General features: G+C 44.0%; 1 protein-coding gene across 1 annotated transcript; it reads right to left on the reverse strand.

The window, feature by feature from the left end:
* Nucleotides 1-34: 34 nt before the first annotated feature.
* LOC111961350 (M-phase phosphoprotein 9) lies at nt 35-25,657 on the reverse strand. The gene is given in 24 exon segments (XM_070440947.1): nt 35-1,842; nt 4,404-4,472; nt 7,182-7,387; nt 10,589-10,662; nt 10,852-10,966; nt 11,052-11,375; nt 11,851-11,981; nt 12,098-12,322; nt 12,521-12,622; nt 14,156-14,220; nt 14,339-14,386; nt 14,676-14,891; nt 15,017-15,104; nt 15,191-15,210; nt 15,212-15,336; nt 16,070-16,571; nt 18,206-18,325; nt 18,528-18,631; nt 18,867-18,939; nt 19,223-20,038; nt 22,872-22,961; nt 24,256-24,403; nt 24,528-24,814; nt 25,543-25,657. Coding segments are annotated over 23 exon segments (4,014 nt in total). The 5' UTR covers nt 24,779-24,814; nt 25,543-25,657; the 3' UTR covers nt 35-1,740.
* Between the last annotated feature and the right edge of the window lie 268 nt (nt 25,658-25,925).

Here is a 25,925-nt window from a genome sequence, read left to right on the forward strand (position 1 = left end):
TATATAGTCTTGATAACCCACAGAGACCCAGGTGTTGTAATAATGTAAGCGTTATTTATTGAAAGAACAACAGTACATTTTAGTTCCAGTGAAGTTCATGTCAAGTCATTCATTGCCAACTGCAAAAAAAACTACATGGCCAAAAAAACAGAAACAGTGCAAATACTGTATAAATTCCATGCATTACAATAAGACGTTGCTTCAAGCAATGTCCATTTGTGTGTAATATTTCAAATGTGTGCTGGTTTCAATTTTTGCAGGAGGTCCATAGTATACTAGGAAGAGAGGGGGGTTAGGTACTGATGGAATCCTTCCCTTCACAACAGAATTAACACAAAATAATGTTCAAAAGGAGATAAAATATATAAAAATGGAAAAAGGCAAGCAACTTCAAATTTCCTAAAATAAAAGGTTTTTGTAAAAGATTTTCAAGTAATGATGGAACTGGGAAAAACAATGGCTTGGGCAAACTTTTTTTTTTTATTGAACGTTGTAGGCTATCAAGATTATTATATTTTTAATGCACCAGGAATAAACATTGTAATGAACACAACAATTAAATGTAATAAATACAATTTTATGCAGTGTACGAGGAATAAAAACATATCAAAACGATGCATAAAAATGTAGACCTAGACGGAGATGGCAGTGGTACATTCCAGATGGGTAAATGTCTCTGCTGGATATTAGGATGTTCTGACATTCATATTTATATTGATCCATAGATGGCTGATAAAAATTTAATTAATTTAATTAAAATAAAAAATAAAAATCGACATAATTTACCTGAATATGGCAAGTAAAGCATATATTATTTCGCTTTTAATAACGTCTAAAAAAGTAAACGACTTTACAAATCTGTGCATTTCTAAAAATATACTCCGCAAAATTGTGAGCTCTTCCAAACATGTAGAAAAATATCCCAGAGTTATATGTGTAAAAAAGACTGTGGGTCATGTACAAGTGATCTGTGATACAGAGTTAAGAGCAGGTTGACCTTTATTGTCATGAGTTTTGCCTCGGAGGCAGAACTGAACGGTTTCCGCTAGATAGGCCAGCTGCAAAGTCAAATTTGGCTAAATAATAAAAAAGTATGAAAACAAAAATGTGCTTTTTGGTCTTCATTTAAAAAATGTTCAACTTCATAATCATCATCTCCAGCACCACCCCAACATATGTGAAAATGGTGCATTTCTATGTTTTTGTATTAAAAAAAGAGGAAGATACGCGTTTCCAATGACATCAACCAATTAGTAGACAATTGGTAGGCAACGCCTACTCATAATTGGTTAATATCCCACGATGCACACCGATGTCATCATCAGAATTACTTATCTTCCTCTATATTTTTTACTACAAAACATAGAAACGCATACATTTCACATATGTTGATGTTGGGGTGGTGCAGATGATGAATACGAAGTTGACAAATGTTGAAATGTCCCTTTAACGTTAGGCATTAGGGTGAGCAGTATGGTTAAGGTTTTAAATCAGATTTTATGACATTGTGGCTGTGCCAGCTAGTGTGACCACTGCAGAGCTGCTCGAGTACATGAGTCATCTCAATAAATGCCAACCTGCGAGTTAAGAGAGAACAATCAGGGTTCTTTATCCAACTACATCACAGAAAACGGTGATATTTATTCATCTATAACTAGGAACAGGAGCTTTTCCTGACCATGCAATCTGACCAGGAAAAGCCCTAGACCCTACCTATGATGTCATCTAATAAAAACATTGCTATATGTTGGCAGAGGAGCGTAGAACGTGGAACCTCTTCAGGGTCATGCGGATGGAACCCAGGTCACGGTTTACGCTCTCTAGACGGTTCTCTAAGGCCACCTGGGGAGTAGTGGAACAGTAATTTAGCTGGAATAGCATAAACATTCACACATACTCTACACAAAGATCTTGGCTTTAAAGTTATATCCCATCTATACTATTCAATTACCTCACACGAGTCCATTTCATCAAACAAACATGTTCATGACAACAAAAAGATGACATTTAGTCTAGGGATGCACGATCTAAATCGGTAAGCATATCGGAATCAGCCGATATTAGCTAAAAATGCCAACATCGGCATCATGTCTAGTTTAACGCCGATGTGCAAAACCGAAGTCAAAGCGCATACCTACATAATATACAGTTGAAGTCGGAAGTTTACATACACCTTAGCCAAATACATTTAAACTCAGTTCTATTTTTGTTTTATCAGACCAGAGGACATTTCTCCAAAAAGTACAATCTTTGTCCCCATGTGCAGTTGCAAACCGTAGTCTGGCTTTTTTATGGCGGTTTTGGAGCAGTGGCTTCTTCCTTGCTGAGCAGCCTTTCAGGTTATGTCGATATAGGACTCGTTTTACTGTGGATATAGATACTTCCGTACCCGTTTCCTCCAGCTACTTCACAAGGTCCTTTGCTGTTGTTCTGGGATTGATTTGCACTTTTCGCACCAAAGTACGTTCATCTCTAGAAGACAGAACGTGTCTCCTTCCTGAGCGGTATGATGGCTGCGTGGTCCCACGGGGTTTATACTTGCGTACTATTGTTTGTACAGATGAACGTGGACCTTTTCAGGCATTTGGAAATTGCTCCAAGGATGAACCAGACTTGCGGAGGTCTACAATTTTTTTTCTGAGGTCTTGGCTGATCTTTTGATTTTCCCATGATGTAAAGCAAAGAGGCACTGAGTTTGAAGGTAGGCTTGAAATACTCCACAGGTACACCTCCAATTGACTCAAATGATGTCTATCAGAAGCCATGACATCATTTTCTGGAATTTTCCAAGCTGTTTAAAGGCACAGTCAACTTAGTGTATGTAACAACAATTGTTTGGAAAAATTACTTGTGTCATACAGAAAGTAGATGTCCTAACCAACTTGCCAAAACTATTGTTTGGTTAACAAGGAATTTGTGGAGTGTGGTTGAAAAACGAGTTAATGACTCCAACCTAAGTATGTAAACTTCCGACTTCAATTGAGGTAGATGACGTAATGACGACACAAAAAATACAGCGCAACACAGAACAAAAGCAGAAAATACTAAGCGGCGCACTTCTAACAGCTAAAACAAGTTCAAGTCGAGCAGTCATTTGAAAGAGTAAGTAAAATTTCAGCGAGACAATCAAAAGGCAAAAATCCATTAACACCAAGATAATGGAATTCATTGCCCTGACAATCAACCGTTCTCTGTGCATGGATGATGTTGGCTTTCGCTGACTGATCGAGCACCTCGAGCCCGCGTACCACACTACCAAGTAGGCGCTATTTTCAGATGTTGCCCTACCGGAGTTACACATATTTTGTTGAACGCACATCTATATGAGCTACTTCTATTAGCTTCACGACTGACATTTGGACCAGCGACGTCAGCCCATGAAACATGCTGAGTCTGACAGCCGGTGGGCCGACAAGGATTTCATACTGAGGAAAGCCGTATTGCATGCTCAAGAATGTTGCTGGTTCTCATACACGCTCTTGCCATTTCAATGCATTGAAAACATCTAGGAAACATGAGCACACTCCTAGCTCCATTCTAACAACTGACTTGAGAAATAAGCTCATCAACTGCGTCTGCAGCAGACGTGATACCTCTGTCATGGCATTGAAACACCTGCTCAAAAAACTGCCGAACAGACAGTGGGTTAACTGGAAAAGTACTCTACTAGAGGCTGTGACAAGCTATTTCGGTGGCATTCTCTCTGAGCCTCTTTACTGTGTCGCCACCATGCTCGATGCTAGGTACAAGGACCGCTACTTCGTTAACAGGCATTCTCTCTGAGCTCTTTACTGTGTCGCCACCTGCTCGATGTAGGTACAAGGACCGCTACTTCGTTAACAGGCATTCTCTCTGAGCCTCTTTACTGTGTCGCCACCATGCTCGATGCTAGGTACAAGGACCGCTACTTCGATGCAGACTAGAAACAGAGTTTACGTGAAATGTTAGACACAGGTGAACAAGATGGAAACGGACACAGTGACAGTGCGCACCGAGGAAGAGGACCCACGACAGAAGAGGCCACGGACAGACAGAGCTGAAACTTCTCTGCTTGACATGTATGATAAAATCCTGGTTGAGACTGAACAAATGAACAATGAAACAGCACAGCAAGTAAGTGAAAGAAATAGGTTTTGATTATGTTTTACTGGTAATGGGGACATACGTAAATGCCAACAAAATAACTTTTTTGTCAGCGTTTCAACTATTTAACTGTACTAAAACTGTACTTAAACTAACTGTACTTAAAAGGCCGCTAAAATGTTCAATATCTGTATCGTTTTCTTTTGGCTTATCGGAATCGGCCAAAAGTTTCATATCAGTGCACTAATTTAGACCCAATCACGCCTCACTAATATGCAATGAGGCCTTGCATGGTTTGGTGCGTGTGACTGTGACCTTACCTCATCTAACCTGGTCTGCAGGCTCACCCTCCCACCAGATCCAGGCATCCGGCTCAACGCTGACTCAATCTGCACAAAACACACCAAAATGAATTAATTACATAAATAAATATATAAACTAACCAACAATTTCACAGCACTCAGATTAATCAGATGAACCAAGCAGGCAGGCCACGCTGCGGTGTGTGTGTTGCCCTAGGCAGAGGCGGGAGTATACTTAAGGCTGCTGAAGGGTAAAGGGCCGGAGAAAGGAGTTAGCACCCCTCAGTCATAACAGAGCAGGAGAGGCAGGACAGGACTGGAAAGGACAGTAGGACAGGAAAGAAGGGAGGGATATATGAACCCAGCTATAAATAGACATTGAGAGAGGAGTGGTTGGAAAAATCATAAAGCCAGGTAATACTGTAGAACAGATCCAATAGAGATTAGTGAGGTGCGATGTCAAAGGACTGCCTCTGTCATTGATAGATATACGCCATCAATAAAATAGGACTACATCAGACTACAGCTCAGCATTCAACACCATAGTACCCTCCAAGCTCATCATTAAGCTTGCGGCCCTGGGTCTGAACCCCGCCCTTTGCAACAGGGTCCTGGACTTCCTGACGGGCCGCCCCCAGGTGGTGAAGGTAGGAAACAACACCTCCACTACGCTGATCCTCAACACAGGTGCCCCACAAGGGTGCGTGCTCAGTCCCCTCCTGTACTCCCTGTTCACCCATGGCCACGGCGCCACGCACGCCTCCAACTCAACCATCAAGTTTGCAGACGTCACAACAGTGGTAGGCCTGATCACCAACAATGACGAGACAACCAACAGGAAGGAGGTGAGGGACCAGGCAGAGGGGTGCCAGGAAAATAACCTCTCACTCAAGCTCAACAAAACCCAGGAGCTGATCGTGGACTTCAGAGGGAGCACGCACCCATCCACATCAACAGGGAGCTTGTGGAGAAGTGGAGAAGATGAAAAGCTTCAAGTTCCTCGGTGTACACGTCACTGACAATCTGAAATGGTCCACCCACAACAGGAGGCTGAATAAATTTGGCTTGGCCCCTAAGACCCTCAAACTTTTAGAGATGCACCATTGAGAGCATCCTGTCAGGCTGTATCACCGCCTGGTACGGCAACTACAACGCACGCAACCGCAGGGCTCTTCAGAGGATGTGCGGTCTGCCCAACACATCAAAGGGTACACTGCCCTCCAGGATATCTACAGCACCCGATGTCACAGGAAAGCCAAAAATATAATCCAGGACATAGCCTGTTCACCCTGTGATCATCCAAAAGGAGAGGTCAGTACAGGTGCATCAAAGCTGAGACCAAGAGATAGAAGCTGTTTTGCAATCTCAAGGCCATCAGACTGTTAAATAGCCATCACTAGCCGGCCTCCTACTCATTTCATTTGTACATACTGTATTCTAGACAAATCAATCCTATTCAACTATTGCTGTAAATATACACTATACTATCCAAAATATATACTAAATATTCTATCCACATACTCTCCATACATTCCATCACACACACACATATATATACATATATACAGTACCAGTCAAAAGTTTGGACACACCTACTCATTCCAGGGTTTTTCTTTATTTACACTATTTTCTACATTGTAGAATAATAGTGAAGACATCAAAACTATGAAATAACACATGTGGAATCATGTAGTAACCAAAAAAGTGTTAAACAAATCAAAATCAATATTTTATATTTGAGATTCTTCAAAGTAGCCACCCTTTGCCTTGATGACAGCTTTGCAATTAGCGTCATACCCAAGAAGGCTGTAATCGCTGCCAAAGGTGTTCCAACAAAGTACTGAGTAAAGGGTCTGAATACTTATACGTTTTTTAAGTTTCAGGGTTTTTTTCAATATAAATTTGAAATCAACCATTTCTAAAAACCTGTATTTGCTATGTCATTATGAGGTATTGTGTGTATATTGATGAGTGAAAAATACAATTTAATACATTTTAGAATAAGGCTGTAACATAACAAAATGTGGAAGAAGTCAAGGGGTCTGAATACTTTCCGAATGCACTATATTTATACTCTGGACCGACATTGATTGTCCTAATATTATATATTTCTTAATTCCATAGTTGTACTTTTAAATTTGTATATATTGTTGTGAATTGTTAGATATAACTGCACCGTTGGAGCTAGGAACACAATCATTTCGCTACACCCGCAGGGTGGCAGGTAGCCTAGTGGTTAGAGCTTTGGGCCAGTAACTGAAAGATTGCTGGATCAAATCCCCGAGCTGACAAGGTAAAAGTCTGTCGTTCTGCCCCTGTGCAAGGCAGTTAACCTATGGTTCCCCGGGCACCGAAGACGTGGATGTTGATTACGGCAGCACCCCGCACCTCTGATTCAGAGGTGTTGGGTTAAATGGGGAAGACACATTTCAGTTGAATGCATTCAGTTGTACAACTGACCCTTTCCCCCAATAACGGCATGCTAAATGTGTGTATGCAACCAATAAAATATGATTTGATTTAAAGCAGTGCAATAAAAGCCCCCAACTCAACTCTTAGCCCCAGTCCCTTGAAACTCCCAGTAGGTTTGAAAGGGTTTGGATGGATATCAGCTATATGCTAATAATGCTCTGGTAGACCAATTCCATTACTTATGGTCATGCAATCTTTACAGATGTCTCTGGGTAGGGATGGGGGTTTAGGTAGGGGTAAAAGCCATTTTGTGCTTGGTCATGCCGCGTGTGAGCGGCATGTCCCCGTCATAGTCTATTGTGAGGGTGTAACAGTCTGTCTCACCTGTTGTTTCTCCATAGTGAGCTCGTCAAACAGCCTCTCAGCGTCGGCCAGGGAGTGGAGACTGTTCTGTAGGTCTGTCCCGGGGTCCTGGAGGTCTGAGCCTGACCCCCCAGCCCCCTGCTCCTCCCAGCCCAGCCCACACACCCCCTTCTGGGGCTCAACACTGCCCGATGACTCAACTGAACCACCAGATGACCGCTGGGTGGCTGGAGGAGAGAGAGAGAAAGAGGGTAGTAGTGTCTACAGTGCCTTGCAAAAGTATTCACCCCCTTGGCATTTTTCCTATTTTGTTGCATTACAACCTGTAATTTAAATGGATTTTTATTTGGATTAGTGAAGTGAAGTGAAATTGAAAAATTACTTGTTTAAAAATTCAAAAAAATTCACACAAAAAAGACAAGTGGTGTGTGCATATGTTTTCACCCCCTTTGCTATGAAGCCCTTAAATAAGATCTGGTGCAACCAATTACCTTCAGAAGTCACATAATTAGTTAAATAAAGTCCACCTGTGTACAATCTAAGTGTCACATGATCTGTCACATGATCTCAGTAGATATATGCCTGTTCTGAAAGGCCCCAGAGTCTGCAACACCACTAAGCAAGGGGCACCACCAAGCAAGCAGCACCATGAAGACCAAGGAGCTCTCCAAACAGGTCAGGGACAAAGTTGTGGAGAAGTACAGATCAGGGTTGGATTATAAAAAAGATCAGAAACGTTGAACATCCCACGGAGCACCATTAAATTCATTATTCAAAAATGTTAAGAATATGGCACCACAACAAACCTGCCAATAGGGCCACCCACCAAAACTTACAGACCAGGCAAGGAGGGCATTAATCAGAGAGGCAAGAAAGAGACCAAAGATAACCCTGAAGGAGCTGCAAAGCTCCACAGCGGAGATTGGAGTATCTGTCCATAGAACCACTTTAAGCCGTACACTCCACAGAGTTGGGCTTTACAGAAAAGAGTAGACAGGAAAAAGCCATTGCTTAAAGAAAAAAATAAGCAAACACTTTTGGTGTTCGCCAATAGGCATGAGGGAGACTCCCCAAACATATGGAAGAAGGTACTCTGGTCAGATGAGACTAAAATTGAGCTTTTTGGCCATCAAGGAAAACGCTATGTCTGGCGCAAACCCAACACCTCATCACCCTGAGAACACCATCCCCACAGTGAAGCATGGTGGTGGCAGCATCATGCTGTGTGTTTTTCATCGGCAGGGACTGGGAAACTGGTCAGAATTGAAGGAATGATGGATGGCGCTAAATACAGGGAAATTCTTGAGGTAAACCTGTTTCAGTCTTCAAGAGACTGGAGGTTCACCTTCCAGCAGGACAATGAGCATAAGCATACTGCTAAAACAACATTGAGTGGATTAAGGGGAAACCTTTAAATTAGAGGTCGGCCGATAAATTAGGGCCGATTTTAAGTTTTCATAACAATCGGTAATCGGCATTTTTGGACGCCGATTATGGCCGATTACATTGCACTCCACGAGGAGGCTGACCACCTGTTACGCCAGTGCAGCAAAGAGCCAAGGTAAGTTGCTAGCTAGCATTAAACGTATCTTATAAAAAACAATCAATCTTAACATAATCACTAGTTAACTACACATGGTTGATGATATTACTAGTTTAACTAGCTTGTCCTGCATTGCAAATAATCAAATGTGGTGCCTGTTAATTTATCATCAAATCACAGTCTACTTCACCAAACGGTTGATTATTTAACAAACGCATTCGCGAAAAAAGCACTGTAGTTGCACCAATGTACCTAACCATAAACATCAATGCCTTTCTTAAAATCAATACACAAGCATATTTTTTCAAAACCTGCATATTTATTTAAAATAAATTCATGTTAGCAGGCAATATTAACTAGGGAAATTGTGTCACTTCTCTGGCGTTCTATGCAAGCAGAGTCAGGGTATATGCAGCAGTTTGGGCCACATGGCTCGTTGCGAACTGTTTGAAGACCATTTCTTCCGAACAAAGACCGTAATTAATTTGCCAGAATTTTACATAATTATGACATAACATTGAAGGTTGTGCAATGTAACAGCAATATTTAGACTTATGGATGCCACCCGTTCGATAAAATACAGAACGGTTCCGTATTTCACTGAAAGAATAAACATTTTGTTTTCGAAATGATAGTTTCCAGATTTGACCATATTAATGACCTAAGGCTCGTATTTCTGTGTGTTTATTATATTATAATTAAGTCTATGATTTGATAGAGCAGTCTAACTGAGCGGTGGTAGGCAGCAACAGGCTCGTAAGCATTCATTCAAACAGCAGCTCTTAGCAATGCTGGGATGCACAGCGCTGTTCATGACTTCAAGCCTATCAATTCCCGAGATTAGGCTGGCAATACTATAGTGTCTATAAGAACATCCAATAGTCAAAGGTATATGAAACACAAATGGTATAGAGAGAAATAGTCCTATAATTCCTATAATAACTACAAACTAAAACTTCTTAACTGGGAATATTGAAGACTCATGTTAACAGGAACCACCAGCTTTCATATGTTCTCATGTTCTGAGCAAGGAACTTAAACGTTAGCTTTTTTACATGGCACATATTGCACTTTTACTTTCTTCTCCAACACTGTTTTTGCATTATTTAAACCAAATTGAACATGTTTCATTATTTATTTGAGAATAAATTGATTTTTATTTATGTATTATATTAAGTTAAAATAAGTGTTCATTCGTTTTTTTTGTAATGGCCATTATTACAAATATATATATATATATATATATATATATATACACATATACACACACAAAATAATAATAATAATAATAAAAAATAAATAATAATTGGCTGATTAATCGGTATCGGCTTTTTTTGGTCCTCCAACAATCGGTATCGGTGTTGAAAAATCATAATCAGTCTACCTCTAATTTAAATGTCTTGGAATGGCCTAGTCAAAGCCTAGAACTCAATCCAATTGAGAATCTGTAGTATGACTTAAAGATTGCTGTACACTAGCGGAACCCATCCAACTTGAAGGAGCTGGAGCAGTTTTGCCTTGAAGAATGGGCAAAAATCCCAGTGGCTAGATGTGCCAAGCTTATAGAGACGTACCCCAAGAGACTTACAGCTGTAATTGCTGCAAAAGGTGGCTCTACAAAGTATTGACTTTGGGGGGGTGAATAGTTATGCACGCTCAAGTTATTTGTTTGTTTAACAAAAAAATATATTTTGCATCTTCAAAGTGGTAGGCATGTTGTGTAAATCAAATGATACAACCCCCCCAAAAATCTATTCTAATTCCAGGTTGTAAAGCAACAAAATAGGAAAAATGCCAAGGGGGGTGAATACTTTCGCAAGCCACTGTATTCCACTGAACACACTAACCAGGTGTCAGGGGTGTAAAACAACGTTGTTTCTGTTACCTTCTGAAAACAGTCTCTTCCTGGGGCTGGAGTTGTGGAAGGAGTGGAGTCTCTGGTCTGACGCCACGTCAAACCTGAAACGGACAATCACAAACCTGAACTCCGAGGCTAAAACATAAAATACGGTAGGGAAAATGCGTCAGGAATAATGAGACACAATAGCTGGAGAAGACACACCTGTAATGAACAGGATGAAAACAAATCAAGGCTGCACAGATTCAGCTAAGGACCGGTCCTGTCGTCCAGGGGTACTTAACCCGTACCTGTTGTGTAGCTGCTGTTGTCGTGGGTTGCCAAAGGCAGTGGAGTAGTTCTCTGTAGGACAGCGTTTGGGGCTGGATTTAGCCGACTGAGGCGTCATCAGGGTCTCTCTCTTAGCTAGAACAACAGAACACTAGATGAGTTCAATAACCCTACACAATGAACTACACAAGGAAATAGCAGTGAAAATGACATGACGCACTGGGTGTGGTAGGGGGGAAGGTGGCCCTCTGGGCGCGGGGGGGCAGAGAGGAGGACCTGTGGCCTTCTGGAGACAGACTTCTCTGGGCTCTCAGCAGACACACTCCCCTGAATGTCCCAGACGCAGCCCTTCCAGGAGAAGCCACACCCTGGGGAGGTCCATCCCTGCCTCCATTCAGACAGACCATGCCTCTTTCAGATCCGGCCGCACCACTCTCATGTCCAGTCCCGCCCCTGTCCTCCATAGCTTTGCCCCTGTCCTGTGTTGGTGGCTCTCTGTGGTTTCTCTCTACGAAGCCAACAGTTGGCCTCCGGCTGCCCAGCCCTGCAACACAGACAGATACATAGAGACAGCTAGTTAATAATAATCGTGTCCCTTTCGGGGAAATCTGTCTTGCATCTCAACAAACACCACCACAGCACAGCATTATCACATAAGTTAAAGTATATAGCTCAAAAACAGACTAACATGAGTAAACGTATTGACAGATACACATGCATTCAGAGTGAACCTCATTGAAAGACAGGAACGGTCAAAAGACTTCAGAGTAGACTAGAGAATCAAACACGTCTTCCAGATTTTAGAGAACTATCCAAACGGCTGAGGCTAGGGGAAAATACAACCTCCAACTTTGTGACTGGAGCCAATGACTGAGTTATGCTACACTGTTCTAGCACCGTGCTGAGGACGGAGTGAAGAGAATGAGTTAGTGAGTGTGCGGAGGGCCTACTGTGGGATGAGGAGTGTGTCTTACTGGAGGCCAGTGAGAGTGAGTCAGTGGTACTGTGGCTGGTCTTACAGGGGGCCTGGTCCTCAGTGGTTCTGGTCTCATCCAGCTCTATCAGGGCCCTCATCAGTGGAGTCAGAGGCCCCCGAGCCTCYCTCACAACCTCACCCCGGTCCTGCTCACGCTCTGGAGGGGACAAACACCTACAGGACAAAACAGGACACGGGTGAGTTAAACTGGTCCGATTTTTAATCAGGGTTAAATCAAGGGGGAAAGGGGATTAAAAGGAGGTATTCCAAAGTTAACACTGCAACCATACCTCCTGCTGCCAGTGTGGTCTGTAAAGTGGCCCGAGCTGCCTGATTGGTCAGTTTGAGGGCAAGGGGACATCCTGTAACTCTGCGATTGGTCAGTTTGAGGACAGGGAGACTTCCTGGTGCTGTGTGATTGGTCGGTTTGAGAGCAAGGAGAAATTCTATAGGTGGATTCTGGTTGCCAAGGGTGTTTGCTGGGCGAAAGCAACAGGTCCGGATGGTGGTACAGACTGGAGAGGGATAACAGTAACAACAGCTACAGTCAGACAAACAGACAGACAGGAGAGGGTTAACAACAGTAACAACAGCTAGAGTCAGACAGAGAGACAGGAGAGGGTTAAAAAATAATAACAGCTACAGGTCAGACCTGCTTTGGGACCTAACGGAAGCACAACATGTATGCATACGTGGAGGAGAGGAGACCGTACCCAGCTCCAGAAGGCTGTGTGTGGTTGTGGACAGCCTGGCGACTCCTGGCCTGGTTCTCATGCTCCAGCTGATTCACCTGGCTCTCCAGCTTACAGATCACCCTGAGGAGGAGGGCCACAGACAGATACAGGAAAGAGTGTGTGGGTGATAGAGACATGTCAAATACAGGATCTCCACCGGTGCTGGGACAAGACACTGATAAAGAAAGAAAAGCTGGCACACGATACATCTATTCTTTGTTTGCCAAAATAGATAGTCACACCAAAAGAGAATAACTTTTCTCTCAGTCAAAAGGGATTCTTCAATCTGTCACTCTTGGCCCGTATCCACAAAACATCAGMGAAAACGTCCTAGGAATCATGTTAAAACCTGTTTTAAGACGACAACAAAAACTCCCAGCTCAGAGGTTTTAGGATCATTTTAAGACTGTCACACAGCGGTATTGTCTGTAGATGGCTGTGCAAAAAAAATCWWTTAAATCCTTTTAGAGCTCAGGCTGTAACAACAAAATGTGGAATTAAGTCAAGGGGTACGAATACTTTCTGAAGGCACTGTAGGTAATTCAATAATCAAAAGAAAAACATGTTTATTTATTAGCCTCGTGGTTCTAAGAATTTAGGCATGTCATATAAAATAGGGTACATGTGAAATCATTTTGAAAAGCGTAAGAGATACTGTTGCCTGTAGGTCTACACTATTTATGGAGTGATCATATAAAAAATATCAAAACATTTGAACAACTCCAAAGCAATTGCTTGTGGCACAGGAACCACTGACTCACTGCATTTCTCTATTGTTAAAACCCTTTCTGGTAACTTAACAGGTTGAGACAGCTCATGAGCTCTCCCAAATGTCCGTCGACTAGGTGGAACTGGAACTTAAGACTAAAGAGGCTTCATGCATAGCTTTTATTTTGACCCATAAGAGTAGGAGTGAAGTCTCTATTCTCAGCACTTACGACACATTTTCTACTCTGATGCGCATTGTGGATACGGCCTTGCTTCTCCTTTTGACCATCTTTGCTGTTTGAGAGGATGGCTACGGGCTGCTGGTGGGAGATGGGTAGGAGGCTTGACCAAATCTGTACATTCAATTGTATTTTCCTTTCTTTTATTTATCATGGGCTGGAGCTCCTTRTGTGGTGTTGATTGTGTTKGTTGTGTCTGTCCTGTTTGTGGATGTTCTTTTTTTGTCTCGTGACAATTCTAAATATAAACCACCCCCAAAAAATGTGGTCACTCTGGTAACACTGGGTGTCAAAAACACTTAACAACTGATGTCCGATATGGACAAATTACGTAACTCTGAAAGTAATTGAAATACCCCAAATAGTATTTGAACCCCAGGTCTGATCATGACAAAGACATTTCGAAGTAAATATTTTGATATTTTCTCTTTGAAAATACAACTAGTTGAATATTGGAATGTATTTGGAAATACACTTGGAAAGTATTGGCATCTATTTGAAAATACTCAAATACACAGACGCTTGTATTTGAAAATACCTTCAAATAGAACTAGATTTTCGACCACGTTATTTGAAAATACTCAAATAGGGCTAGTTATGATTTATCTAGCACATCTATCTTGTAGATGTTGGTTTTCAGGTCTTGGTGTTGGATGCTTGATGTTACCTTTTTAGTTCAGAAACCTGCTCGTTGGCATCAAACAGCTTGTTCTCTGTAGACACCAAGTTGTCCTGTTGATAGAGAACAAAAGGTTAGAACCAGTACCAGTACAACGTGTCACCTGTTAATCTTGAGGTGGAATAACACCGAAAAGGAGAATAGATTACACTAATAGAATAGTTCCGTTACCTTAACYCCCTCGTGGTCTTTCTTCAGAGAGTCATACTCTCCCAGAAGCTAGGGAGACAAAAACACACAACCCCTGAGTCATCATGACCACACACACACACACACCGGAGTGTGTCTATTAAACCTTTGAGCTACAGCCAAATAGCCTATTACAAGGTCCTTTGCACACATCAGCGGGTACTGAAAGAGCTKCTCAAATAAGAGACTTGTGTAAGAGACGTAGAGGTACTGTTCTCCAGATGTTCTGTAGGACATCTCCCAAACTACAACACCTAGAAAGTAGTCCAGAGATTTCAGTTGGTTTACTTAGCTAGTCGGGTATAACGTCAGAACTCACGTCCTGCAGCATCTTGTACTCCCGCTCCCTCCTGGCCTCCTTCTCTTGTGTTTCTCTGCAGGCGTTCTCCAAGGCCTCCTCTAGCTGCCGGACCCGGGTCCTGAGGCGGCCGGCCGAGGAGTCCTTCTCCCTGCCTGACTGCCTGCTTTCGTCCAATCGCTGCTGCAGGGACGTTGCCGTGGAGCAGGCTGTGTCGTAGCGCTCTGGCCAGTCAGCCTGAAAGAGACAGCAGAGCTTGTCCTTCACAGCACAACACACAACACACACACACACACACCCACACACACCACACACACACACACACACACACACACACCTCTAAGGGTATAACAGTATCCTACCAGTTGTTTCTCTAGGATGGTGTTCTTGTTCTCCAGCTCCTGGATACGGCTGCTTGCTTCAGACAGAGCTTGCTCTAGCTGAGCACACCTGGTAATACAACAACCACGACTTAGATCTCACACACACACACCAACCTTCCCCCAAACACACCCACCCACACTCTCCACCACTACCTCTGTCTGAGTGTGTGGTTTGCTCTGCTCCAGGTCATGAGGCAAGTCTCTCAGGTCCAGTTTGTCCCGGAGGACTTTGATCTCTGCCTCGTAGTAAGCCTTCAGATCAGCTACATGACGAGTGTGTTTTCTCCTCAGCTTCTCTCCTCAGCCTGGAGAAAGAGGGGAGAATAGAAAGAAGGGAAAGAGGAGGAATGGGAGGAGAAAGGAGATTAGTAGTACTCAGTATGTATCAATTACCTTAAGTTATTCTACTACTAGTTCCTCTGATTTATGCCTAAATAATATTAGTGTGGCCCCAGAGGCGTCATGCATGGGGCACAGGGGCCCCCTCTGATTTGCCAGAAAAAAAAGCGAAAAAAATAAAGGGTTTAATTTGTTGATTCTCTGTAATACTAAGTGGTCTACAGTAATACTGTATTATATAGCATTTTATGAAGTTGGCTTTAACTAGCCCAGATAGGTCCCCAATCTCATCACTAGCTGCCAATAAGCCATTTCAGGCAATCAAGTTAGAGTAGCTAGCTTGTCTAACTATCTTAGCTAGCATGCCTGCTGCAAGGTGTAGACTTTAGAAAAGTGAGCAATTACTAAATGTACTGAATAAGACTCACATTCTTTCATCTTTACCCAGATTTTAGTCATAAAAAATAACCACCAGTCAGAGTACACACAGCTCAAGAAGTATGCTTAGATTTGCAGAAAAAATAAACATTTTTTACGTAGAATTAAGTATAATTATGGCTCTAGATTGCAGAACAAAATTGTTTTCAAGTGTATGAAAAATGCAACTTGTCGACCTTCCAGCTATCCTCAGGGACTTTGTGCCCCTCAGATGTGGACTGCATGACGCCCCTGTGTGACCCAATATATAAAAACATAACCAGCCCTCTGCCACTCACAGAGAGACAATCACAGGGTCTTCCAGTGACGCCGCTTTCTCCATACGAGGGCCGCTCTGGGAGAGTGTGTGTGAGTGCGTCTGCCTCCCAGACACAGCCAGTTGCTTCAGGGTGCTGGTGTGTGTGTGACTCCCCTCCTCCTCGCTGGCCTGAGTGACTAAGGCCTTGCGTTGCTGGCTGCTGGGGAGCATCAAGGGCTTGGAGGTAGAGGGGGGCGACGGGGACGGTTTTATCCGAGCAGAGGCCACTCTGGCTAGGGTAGGTGCGACGGCGGAGAGGCTGGAGGCGTTGGAGGCGCAGTCTGTGTCCCCGGGGTTGGTACTGCCCTCAGCCATGCTGTCTGGGCTGACGGGGGTGTCAACACGGGGGTAGAGCTGCGGCTGGGTGGGGTAGGAGGGGCTGCTGAAGTGGGAGGGCGAGGTGAAGCCGGAGGTTCGATCTGATTGACGGAGCTGAATAGTGGGATCTAGAGTTAACACCTAGAACAAAGTGAAGGGTTAGAGCGGGTGTCTGTGTGTGTTAGGCGATATATTGTTTATATTGTATACCGGGGTATTTTGAGATACCGACAGTCTGATTTTCAATACTGTGGGTTGGGGACACCCCCGCCTCGTGGGGGCTGCCAGGGCGCGTGCTACGCCACTGCTTATAACTGTAAGTTAAGTATAACTATAAGAAATGTAAGATATGTCAAATAAATGATCTCCAGCTCAGGGCTCCAGCTATGAATTTGGTTTGCTAACTTGCTAGATGTCAAGATCAAGCTTCTTGGGTACAGAAGAGACATTCAAATCTACTCCTGGATCAAGATCCCTGTTTACTAAATTGTTTTGTGAAACAAAAAAACTAAAATAATTATACAACTCTTGAAAAAAATGTAAAAGAGACCACTGCAAAATGATCAGTTTCTCTGGTTTTACTATTTATAGGTATGTGTTTGGGTAAAATTAACATTTTAGTTTTTTTCTATAAACTACTGACAACATTTCTCCCAAATTCCAAATAAAAAYATTGTCATTTAGAGCATTTATTTGCAKAAAATGACAACTGGTCAAAATAACTAAAAAGATCCTCACCTCGAATAATGCAAAGAAAATAAGTTCATATTTATTTTTAGACGACACAATACTAATGTTTTAACTTAGGAAGAGTTCAGAAATCAATATTTGGTGGAATAACCCTGCTTTTCAATCACAGCTTTCATGCGTCTTGGCATGCTCTCCACCAGTCTTTCACATTGATGTTGGGTGACTTTATGCCACTCCTGGTGCAAAAATGCAAGCAGCTCGGCTTTGTGAAAGATGATGAATTTAAGCAAAATTCCAGGACTTAACTTCCCATGGACAATTTCCCATGACAGGGTCTTGAGCTGCTGGTCCTCCATCCACACCTTGATTGACCTGGCTGTGTGGCATGGAGCATTGTCCTACTGGAGAAAACAATCCTCAGAGTTGGGGAACATTGTCAGAGCAGAAGGAAGCAGGTTTTCTTCCAGGACAACCTTGTACGTGGCTTGATTCATGCGTCCTTCACAAAGACAAATCTGCCCCCATTCCAGCCTTGCTGAAGCACCCCCAGATCATCACCGATCCTCCACCAAATGTCACAGTGGGTGTGAGACCTGGAGAGGCCTACAAGCCAGTGTCTCGCACCCACTGTGAATTTTTTTTTCTTCCAGAAATTGTCCATGGAAAGTTAAGTCCTTGAATTTTACTTAAATTCATTTAAAAAAAAGTTAGCTTATAACAGTGAACCTTTTTGTGGGATACACATAAGGCTATTCTAGGTCTTGTGGTATATTTTGGTTAAACTATCCCCAATTCAATGGAATTGCAAACCTCTGCATGCACAGTGCATTCTTCCATCACATGTACACTCAAGATACATACTTATTATTATTTTTTAATTGGAAGCACAAAACCATTTAGGCAACAAGGATCTTGATCCAGGAGGGGCTTGAATGTCTCTGCTGTAACCAAGATAGCTCAATTCTTTTTTAAATAGCACCCCTTGTGTGCACTTCCGGTAATACAGTATACCCCGGTATGGTACAGAAAAGGTATGAACATCTGGATACCGCCCAACCTTAGTGTGTGTGTGTGTGTGTGTATACCTGTGGTGATGTGGGGCTGCAGGTGAGAGAGCGGTCCCAGTCGGTGTGTTTAGACTCAGTAGTTCTCTGCTTGCTGTGGTAGATCTCTCTGAGAGACAGCTTCTGGTCCTCTGGAGAGGTCTGCGAGACACAGAGGGAGACGCACAACAAACTAATACAATGGTGGGAGGCGGTGTCATTTGTTTTTATTTACTTGGGATTGAGGACTGAAAATGTGTGGGATTTCCCTAATGCAGAAGAGACTAACTTTTTCAGCACAATGAAAACAAACACTGTATTTTAGGTGGAACAAGTTTGGGTTGTCCTTTTGTCCTTCACCTACCAGACTGATAGAGGCCTCCTGCAGCAGGAGGTAGGCTCCACTGTCGAAGCTGTCAGGTAGGGGGCGGTAGAGCTCACTCACATCCATGCGCCAGTACGTCAGACCTGAAGGACAAGAAGCAGACACGTATCACTACATTATAACAACCTTAATACTGCTTTATAACTACGTTACTAAAAGCACTTAGCATTATTGCTTTGACCGCATTTCAGAACTGCTGCTCAAGCAAAGGCAACAGTGTTATTCAACAAGGTGACAAGACCGCGCAGCATGTAGGCCAAAGTTTGGAGCGGATACAAAGAGGCCTGTGTGTGTGTGTGTGTGTGTGTGTGTGGTTACCTGAGGCCTCAGACATGAGGCTGTCACTTCTCCTCAGAGGGAAGGAGTTGGTGAAGGTAGCAGCCGACCCATGCTGAAAACAGAGAGAAGAACATAGGAGAGAGAATGAGACCCAAAGCTAACTCGTCTTTTACTGTTTCCTTTTCAAAATGCTTCCCCACAAGGAATCCTGTTTCAACTGACTGTGACGCATATAAAGCAGGGCAGACACAGTGACACACAGACAAAATACAAGGTGATATAACAAAATGCCAGCGCATTATACTGACTCTAGTAATCCAAATAGTTTTACATCATTTTATCCAGCTACTATAAATTCAAACAAAACCGGGTGCGTCGGCTGGAGTTAGGTGTACCTTGTCCTGGAGGTCAGTGTTCTCCAGGGGGCTGTCTCTAGGGCTCTGCCTGGGGMTGGGTTGCTGCTCCTGGGAGGAAGAGGTCTGAGGGACGCTCTGGCCTGGGAATGGGGCCTGGAGGGGTGGGGGGGAAGCCAGGGGAGGTTGGGCCTGCCCCGCCGTGCTCTTCTTGGGTTTGCTGCGTCTCTGTCTTTGAGCCCAGGAGGTCAGCGGTTGGCTGGAGGTTCTCTGCTGCTCAGGTGGACTATGATTGTCTCTAGAAGCCACCTCATTGGCCGARGCACTCCTCTGCTGACCCTCCTGGCCAATCAGAATGGTCTCTGTGTAGTCCTGGAGSTGAAGGGACCAACCAGACTCCTCTTTCCCCCGCCCTCTCTCCTCTACTCCCCCCAGAGTCTTTGTCCCATAGAGCCCTGACCCCCAGGCCGACAGGGTCCCATACCCACTGCTCAGCACCGTCCCTGCCCCCTCAGCCCACCTCTCTCTTGGGGTGACCGGCCCTGGCCGAGTGGATGTGGGTAGAGGGAAGGTGGAGCTCAGAAGGGGTTGGGGGACAGAGAGGGAGGTGGGGGGAGCAGAGAGAGGCGAGTTCCCATTGGGAAGGTCCGTGGAGGGTGAGGGGTGTAAGGTGGCAACAGCAGGGGAAGAGGAGTAGTCTGGGTGTGTCTGTGTGACAGTAGACAGCGTAGATTGGTAATCGTGATGCGTCTGTGTGTTGGTGGTAGCAGTAGGGGTATATGGGTAATTGTTGTGGGTCTGTGTGCTGGTCTGGCGGTTYTGGAGCTGAACCAAGGCTTTGATCTCATCCTGAATCAGCTGGAGGAGGAAAATAACCACAGTGTAAAMAGGCATCAGAACATGCATCTTCATGGATTCTAGAACAGGCCACGTAAAGTTCAGAGCTGTATTTGGCAATAGTCAAATCAAATTTTATTGGTCACATACACATATTTAGCGGATGTTATTGCGGGTGTAGCAAAATGCTTGTGTTCCTAGCTCCAACAGTMCAGTAGTATCTAACAATTTACAACAATACACACCAATCTAAAAGTAAACGAATGGAATTAAGAAATAYATAAATATTAGATTGAGCAATGTCGAAGTGGCATTGACTAAAATACAGTAAAATAGAATACAGTATATAAATAGGAGATGAGTAAAGCAGTTGGTAAACATTGAAGTGACAAGTGTTCCATTATTAAAGTGGCCAGCGATTCCAAGTCTATATATACAGGGCAGCAGCCTCCAAGGTGCAGTATTGCGTAACCGGGTGGAAGCCGGCTAGTGATCGCTATTTAACAGTCTGATGGCCATGAGATAGAAGCTGTTTTTCAGTTTCTCGGTCCCAGATTTGATGCATCTGTATTGACCTCGCCTTCTTGATGATAGCCGGGTAAACAGGTCGTGGCTCGGGTGGTTGATGTCCTTGATGATCTTTTTGGCCTTCCTGTGTCATCGGGTGCTGTAGGTGTGCTGSAGGGGGCAAATTTCTTCAGCCTCGTGAGGTTGAAGAGGCACGTCAGGAAGTCCAGGACCCAGTTGCACAGGGCGGGGTTCAGACCCAGTGCTGCAAGCTTAATGATGATCTTGGAGGTTACTATGGTGTTGAATGCTGAGCTATAGTCAATGAACAGCATTCTTACACTGGTATTCCTCTTGTCCAGATGGGATAGGGCAGTGTGCAGTGCGATGGCGATTGCATCGTCTGTGGATYTATTGGGGCGGTAAGCAAATTGAAGTTGGTCTAGGGTGTCAGGTAAGGTAGAAGTTAAATGATCCTTAACTAGCCTCTCAAAGCACTTCATGATGACAGTAGTGAGTGCTACRGGGCGATAGTCATTTAGTTCAGTCACCTTTGCCTTCTTGGGTACAGGACCAATGGTGGACATCTTGAAGCAAGTGGGGACAGCAGACTGGGATAGCGAGAGATTGAGTATGTCCGTAAACACTCCAGCCAGCTGGTCTGCGCATGCTCGAAGGACGCGCCTAGGGATGCCGTCTGGGCCAGCAGCCTTGCGAGGGTTAACACGCTTAAATGTYTTACTCACGTCGGCCACGGAGAAGGAAAGCCCACAGTCCTTGGTAGCGGGCCGTGTTGGTGGCACTGTGTTATCCTCAAAGCGGGTGAAGAAGGTGTTTAGCTTGTCTGGAAGCAAGACGTCAGTGTCCACAACATGGCTGGTTTTCCGTTTGTAGTCYGTGATTGTCTGTAGACCCTGGCACATACTTCTCGTGTCTGAGCCGTTGAATTGCGACTCCTTTGTCTCTGTACTGACGTTTTGCCTGTTTGCCTTACGGAGGGAATAACTACACTGTTTGTATTCGGCCATATTACCAGTCACCTTGCMATGGTTAAATGTGGTGGTTCGCACTTTCAGTTTTGCGCGAATGCTSCCATCTATCCACGGTTTCTGGTTTGGGTAGGTTTTAATAGTCACAGTGGGTAAAACATCTCCTATACACTTCCTGMTGAACTCAGTCACCGCATCCGTGTATTCGTCGATGTTATTCTCAGAGGCTACCRGAACAGATCCCAGTCCACGTGATCAAAACAATSTTGAAGCATGGATTCCGATTGGTCAGACYGTCGTTGAATAGACCTTAGCACGGGTACTTCCTGTTTGAGTTGCTGCCTAYATGAAGGGAGGAGCAAAATGGAGTCGTGATCAGATTTRTCGAAACAAGGACGGGGGAGGGTCTTGTAGGCATTTCGAAAAGTTGAGWRGCAGTGGTCCAATGTTTCTCCAGAGCGAGTACTACAGTCAATGTGTTGGTAGAACTATGGTTGCATTTTCCTCAACTTTTCTTYGTTAAAATCCCCAGCTACAATAAATGCAGCCTCAGGATATGTGGTTTCCAGTTTGCATAAAGTCCAGTGTAATTCTGAGGGTCGTCATAGTATCAGCTTGAGGGGGAATATACTCRGCTGTGACTATAACCRAAGAGAATTCTCTTTGGAGATAATACAGTCGGCATTTGATTGTGAGGTACTCTAGGTCAGCTGAACAAAAGGACTTGAGTTTCTGTATGTTATCACAATCACACCATGAGCAGTTAATCGTGAAACATACACCCCCGCCTTTCTTCTTCCCAGAGAGTTCTTTATTCCCGTCTGCGCGATGTACTGAGAACCCAGCTGGCTGTATGGACGGGGACAGTATATTCCGAGACAGCCAGAGTATGTTACAATGCCTGATGTCTCTCTGGAAGGAGATCCTTGCCCTGAGCTCATCTACTTTATTGTCCAGAGACTGAACATTAGCAAGTAATATACTCAGAAGCAGTGGATGGTGTGCACACCTCCTGAGTCGGACTAGAAGTCCACTCCGAATACCTCTTCTCCGCCGGCGGTGTTTTGGAGCAGCCTCTAGAATAAGTTCAATTGCTCTAGGGGGTACGAACAAAGGACCCAATTCGAGAAAGTCGTATTCCAGGTCGTAATGTTGGCGAGTTACCACCTCTCTGATATACAAAAGTTATTTCCGGGCTGTATGTAATAACAACAACAAAAATCTGTGCTAATAATGTAAGAAATAACACACAAAAAAACAAAATACTGCAAAGTTTCTTAGCAGCTAGAAGTAGAGCTGCCATACCTGTCGGTGCCATCTACTGTGAAAATCACACACACTCAAATAGTACTACAAACCTGTATTTGGCACTGGTACTGTTCTTGCTGAGCCAGGATCTGCTCTTGGTACTGTTTCTCTACTAGCTGGAACAGATGCAGCCATCGACCCTGTTGAACAAAGACACGTACACATCTTCAAMATTAGGTCTGTACAGTACCATCCAGAAAGCATTGGAAAAGATTTCCTCTTAAAGTTATGGGCACATTTCCAGTGTGAATATGAATATGGCAAATAGTCAAATGTTCTGATTGGATTGAAGAAGTGTGACAGCTGTGAGTTAGGCTCGCAAAGGGGTCTGTGTGTTTGTGTGTGTGTGTGTGTGTGGGGGGGTGCATCCGGAAGCAGCTGTGCTCCAGTTATGATGTGAGAAAAGTGAATTAGTTGTACTATGCCATGCACCCCGGGAGATGAGGAGGGGGGGGGGGGGGGTATGCACCTGATATTACAGTCCTAAGAAACTCACTGATTACCTTTTAGAGACTCAGTTATTTGCACATTTTCAAACACAGGTTAAATGTTAATCTTTTCTGGGCACAATAACAGACTTGGGTATGGTTGCATCTCAAAAGTAATCGAGCCTGTGTTTTCAGATCAGGAAAACTGTATGAGAGGAGAGGGCAGGAGGTCATTAAGACAATTGGAAAGATCCCTGAGCTGGGACGCAGGCATTTTGCTGACATCGTTCATACGACAGTAGCCTATACAAGTGAAATGTGAAGTTTGAAATTAAATAAGTTTGTTAATATTGGTGATTGTTCATGGAACAATGGCTACAACAATCAAACTAGACGTAGTAGTTTATGGGGTAATAAAACTAAACAAAGTGGTGCACAATGTTATAAACTTATCATTCGATTTATTGTCATCAGATCAGTTCAGGCAATTTATCACAATATGGATTTTTGTCCATATCGCCCAGCTCTAGATCCCTGTATTTAAAGCTGGGGAATACAGTACTCTCTCTTCAGTGTKTTTTCTTCTGTGAGATGAGGTGGCACTGCTGCCAGCATCACAGTTGTCTATTCCCCACAAATCATGTCCTGTCTGAAGAGATCAGCTGGAGTTGTGTGATGTGTGCAGTCTAGGGACCAAGTGTGTGTGTGCTGTCAGCTGAGATCCACAGGGACACCAGAAGCGACAGAGGGATGAGACTGCCCAACGTGCTGCAGGAGAATAATGACCACACCAGCTAACCCCAGTATCACCCTTTGCAGGGAGAAGTTTAGAGAACACACACAATCACACTTCTCTGACATACTAACTGCCACAAACATTTAACTATCAGTGGCTGTATTACTACTTGGCAGTCCTTCCACACTAAATATATGGTATCCTATATATTGGTTTATCTGTTGTCCATCCTACCCTTGCAGTTACACAAGAGCACAGACACTTTCCTACCTCACAGTCCTTCCACATCTCCGGGTCAGTCTCCCCACTACTCTGGATCTCTTGGACCAGGGCTCTGAGGGTCTCCAGGGAGGAGGGGTTGATGAAGGGGAGACTCTTGCCAGGCCCAAAGGCCTCCTCCGTACTCAGACACAGGCTCCTGGGGAACACAGTACACAGGAGTCAGGAAAAGGGACTATGTTGGATTACTCAATGTAGCACACTTAATTCAAAACCTCCTACTACACTGCCACCTCCAGTCAGAGTTCACAGTCTCCACACACCTGATCTTGTGGGGGAGGCTGCATGCTGGTGTGATGTCTTCAGCTCTCCCATCTACGGTTCCCCCTGCAGTCTTGGAGTTGGCGTTGGGTTCCTCCGTCCCGGACAGCCCCAACCCAAGTCCAAGTCCCAGGCCAGAGGCTGCTGAGGTGCCCTCTGAGGACTCGCTTTCCTTGCCCCCTTCCCCGGCATGGCAGTGGCTCAGGGCCCCCAGGCTGGACACATCCTCAGAGATACTGTCATCTGTGGACATGCTTATGGGCCCGCAACCTGGGGGAGAGTCTGATACCTACAAGAGAGATAGAGGGGGACAATCAATGAGTGGAACGAGGGAAACAGGTCTCCCTTAACCTACAGGCTGATTGGGTTGGGGGGGTTAATACTTGCAGGAGATCGAGGGGAAAGGTCTGAAGTTACGTATGACAAACACATTTTTCAGGGTGAACAGTCCCTTTAAACTCCAGAGTACAGACATTGACCAGGACTGTGATGYGAGATGAAATAAAAGCAGGTGGCTAGGCCCTTTGGTGATGGTGACCGTAATCAAACTTTCACTTTAACTGGGGCAGTTTCATTCAAATAGTAACTTGCATACACTTGCTGGATAAGATTAGAGCAGAAGCCTTGCAAGATATACCTGACAGGGGCATTAACCAGCAGTAAACATATGAGATCGTCAAGCAGACGTATCTAGCTACATTGTAAGCTAAATATGACTACATGGATATCGTAGCTAGTCTCCTTCTGCTTGTTAGTACAGTATTAATCTAGCTATTGATTRACTGGCCAGTTGTTCGCTGGCTGTATCCTGCTGGCTAGCTAGCGAACGTTGGTTAACCATGCTAACTGACAGGTTTGCAAGCATCAACGTTTACGGTTAGCTAGCTAAGAGTAATGTTACATCTTGAAAATGATTGAAACTAGCGCCTTCGTTAGGCTCAATAAGTACACACTCGATTCATAGTTAATATGTAAAGTAGATGAATAAGATTTTTAATAAAGCTCRCTTTAACTTACCAGTTAACTTGTAACGTAACTTCACCCATATTTTACCTTCAACAATACTAGCCAGCTAGCTAGTCTACTGCAGCTAACGCTAGCTAGCTAGCAGTGCTGCAGCATAACGTTCAACKGCAAAACATTACGCAATGTCTAATTGGCCGAATGAAATCGAAAACGAGTTATCTGATTGGCTGTCTCTCTCATTCAGCCATTATAATTTGCTGTGATGCACAGTGCAGTGTACATGATTGGTAGAACTTGTAGGAAATGATTCATTCGCTGCAGGGGTAGAGCAATTCAATTTAACACGCGGGAGACAAAATTGTTGTTACAACCTAACAATATGCGATTGCTAAATTGTTATCTGCAATCAGGTTTGGGTAGGTTACTTTCTAAAT

Source organism: Salvelinus sp. IW2-2015, linkage group LG4q.1:29, assembly GCF_002910315.2.
Source record: "Salvelinus sp. IW2-2015 linkage group LG4q.1:29, ASM291031v2, whole genome shotgun sequence".
In the NCBI taxonomy this organism is placed as follows: Eukaryota; Metazoa; Chordata; class Actinopteri; order Salmoniformes; family Salmonidae; genus Salvelinus; species Salvelinus sp. IW2-2015.